The sequence below is a fragment of the Myotis davidii genome, unplaced genomic scaffold, assembly GCF_000327345.1.
Source record: "Myotis davidii unplaced genomic scaffold, ASM32734v1 scaffold93, whole genome shotgun sequence".
Taxonomy (NCBI): domain Eukaryota; kingdom Metazoa; phylum Chordata; class Mammalia; order Chiroptera; family Vespertilionidae; genus Myotis; species Myotis davidii.
The window spans coordinates 10503549-10505151 of NW_006292095.1; the positions used below are offsets into that span (position 1 = coordinate 10503549).

Genomic DNA, 1603 nt, shown 5'->3' on the forward strand with positions numbered 1-1603 from the left:
CACAGTGTTTTGACCTATCCTGAGAAATGAGTTTAAAATTAAGTCTGGAACAAAAAAAAAAAAATTAGTGGACAAGCTAAGGATGGAGAAGATTGTTTCAGATATAAAATGTTTTAAATATAGACCTACCTAGTTTGAACTTAATTCTGTACATATTGAAGGATAGTGTTCTATGGAACAGTTTTATAAGTCATTTAAAGGTAGATCTTCTGAGTACAGTTAGAAAAGTAAGTTATCCAGGACTTAGAAAAGGGTGCTGTTTTGCAGAATAAGAAAGGAAAATCTATGTTTGACGGACATTACTTACAATGGGGCTACTGACTGGTTTACTAAAAAAAATAAAAGAGGAAGCAGTGGTAAATGGACTCCCAGGTTTGTTATTAAGTGTGGGGATATAAAGAATTTTGCAAATTTCTTTTTTTAAATGTATTTCCAAACATTGACAAAATATGGGAAGTCCCGCAGATTCACTGCTTTTCAAAGGGAAGGTTCATTAATGAATGAAGTGTTAGTGCATTTTAGATGATGACAGAACAAGCAATTGCAAATATCTGATATTAGAATGATAAATATTTATGTCACCAATGTAGTTTTATTTTGTATGTTTTAAACATAGGTTAACGTGAAAGATGTCACAAAAATCAACAAAGAAAAGGCAACGTTCAAGCATCCAAGGTAGGGATTGCCATCAACCCCCTATCTGAAGAAAAATTAAAATTGAGCACATATTAAGGAACAAGACTAAAACATTTATTTATATACCTGTGTTGGATCATACATGTAATTAAGGGAACAAGAGTAAGCTAAGAAGGGAGAGGTGGTTGTTTCAGATTATGCAGTTTATTAAGTAAGGCCTAAAGAATTTAAACTTTGTAAGAATTGAAAGATGGTGTGCTGTAAAATGTTTTTTCTTTTTTCTTTTTTTGTAAAATGTTTTTTCAATAATGTAAAGGATAAGGAGATTCTGAGTACAGTTAAAGTCATAAGTCAGCCAGGGCTTAGAAGAGTGATGGTTTTACATAATGAAAAAAAGTAAAATTTGTATTTGACAAGACATTACTTAAAGAATTGACGGGACTTAGTGACTGGTCACTAAGCATAAGAGAATAGGATATGTGCTTAGATTGAGTTTTTTAAATGTGTGGACTTTACAGACCAGTCACATTTCAAAACTGGTTAAAAAGATATAAATTGCCAACTTATATTACTAAGTGGGAGCTCAGTCATAGACAAACACATAAATATACCAGTGTTTCATAAAAGGATGTTTTAATACTATACTATACAAAGGACATGATTTCAAAATAAAGCTTAGCTCTATGAACTGAATTGTATTTATAAAAATCTCACTATATTATTTATATTTTTCTTATTTTGACATGAAGTGGCACCATTGGACTTGTTGACCATCTCTTGTTTGATTCAATGCTGTAAGATTTTCAGATCATGATAAACTTCATTTTCTTCCATTTTTCTTTTATTTTATGAAGGAGAATGAGTAATATAAAATAAAAAAGATATGCATCCTCAGTTCTGTCTCACTTGGTTTTGCTTTTTTTAAAACATTTTTATAAGGTAGGCCACTCTTTGTTTTAAATATATA

General features: G+C 30.5%; 1 protein-coding gene across 1 annotated transcript in view; it reads left to right on the plus strand.

Moving 5' to 3' along the window:
- The window catches only part of TEX15 (testis expressed 15), a 68433-nt gene that overhangs the window by 62695 nt on the left and 4135 nt on the right, over positions 1 to 1603 (plus strand). Inside the window, exon 7 of the mRNA XM_015565276.1 lies at positions 617 to 675. Within this exon, the coding sequence (XP_015420762.1) occupies positions 617 to 675 (59 nt within the window). The remainder of the gene's footprint in view (positions 1 to 616; positions 676 to 1603) is intronic.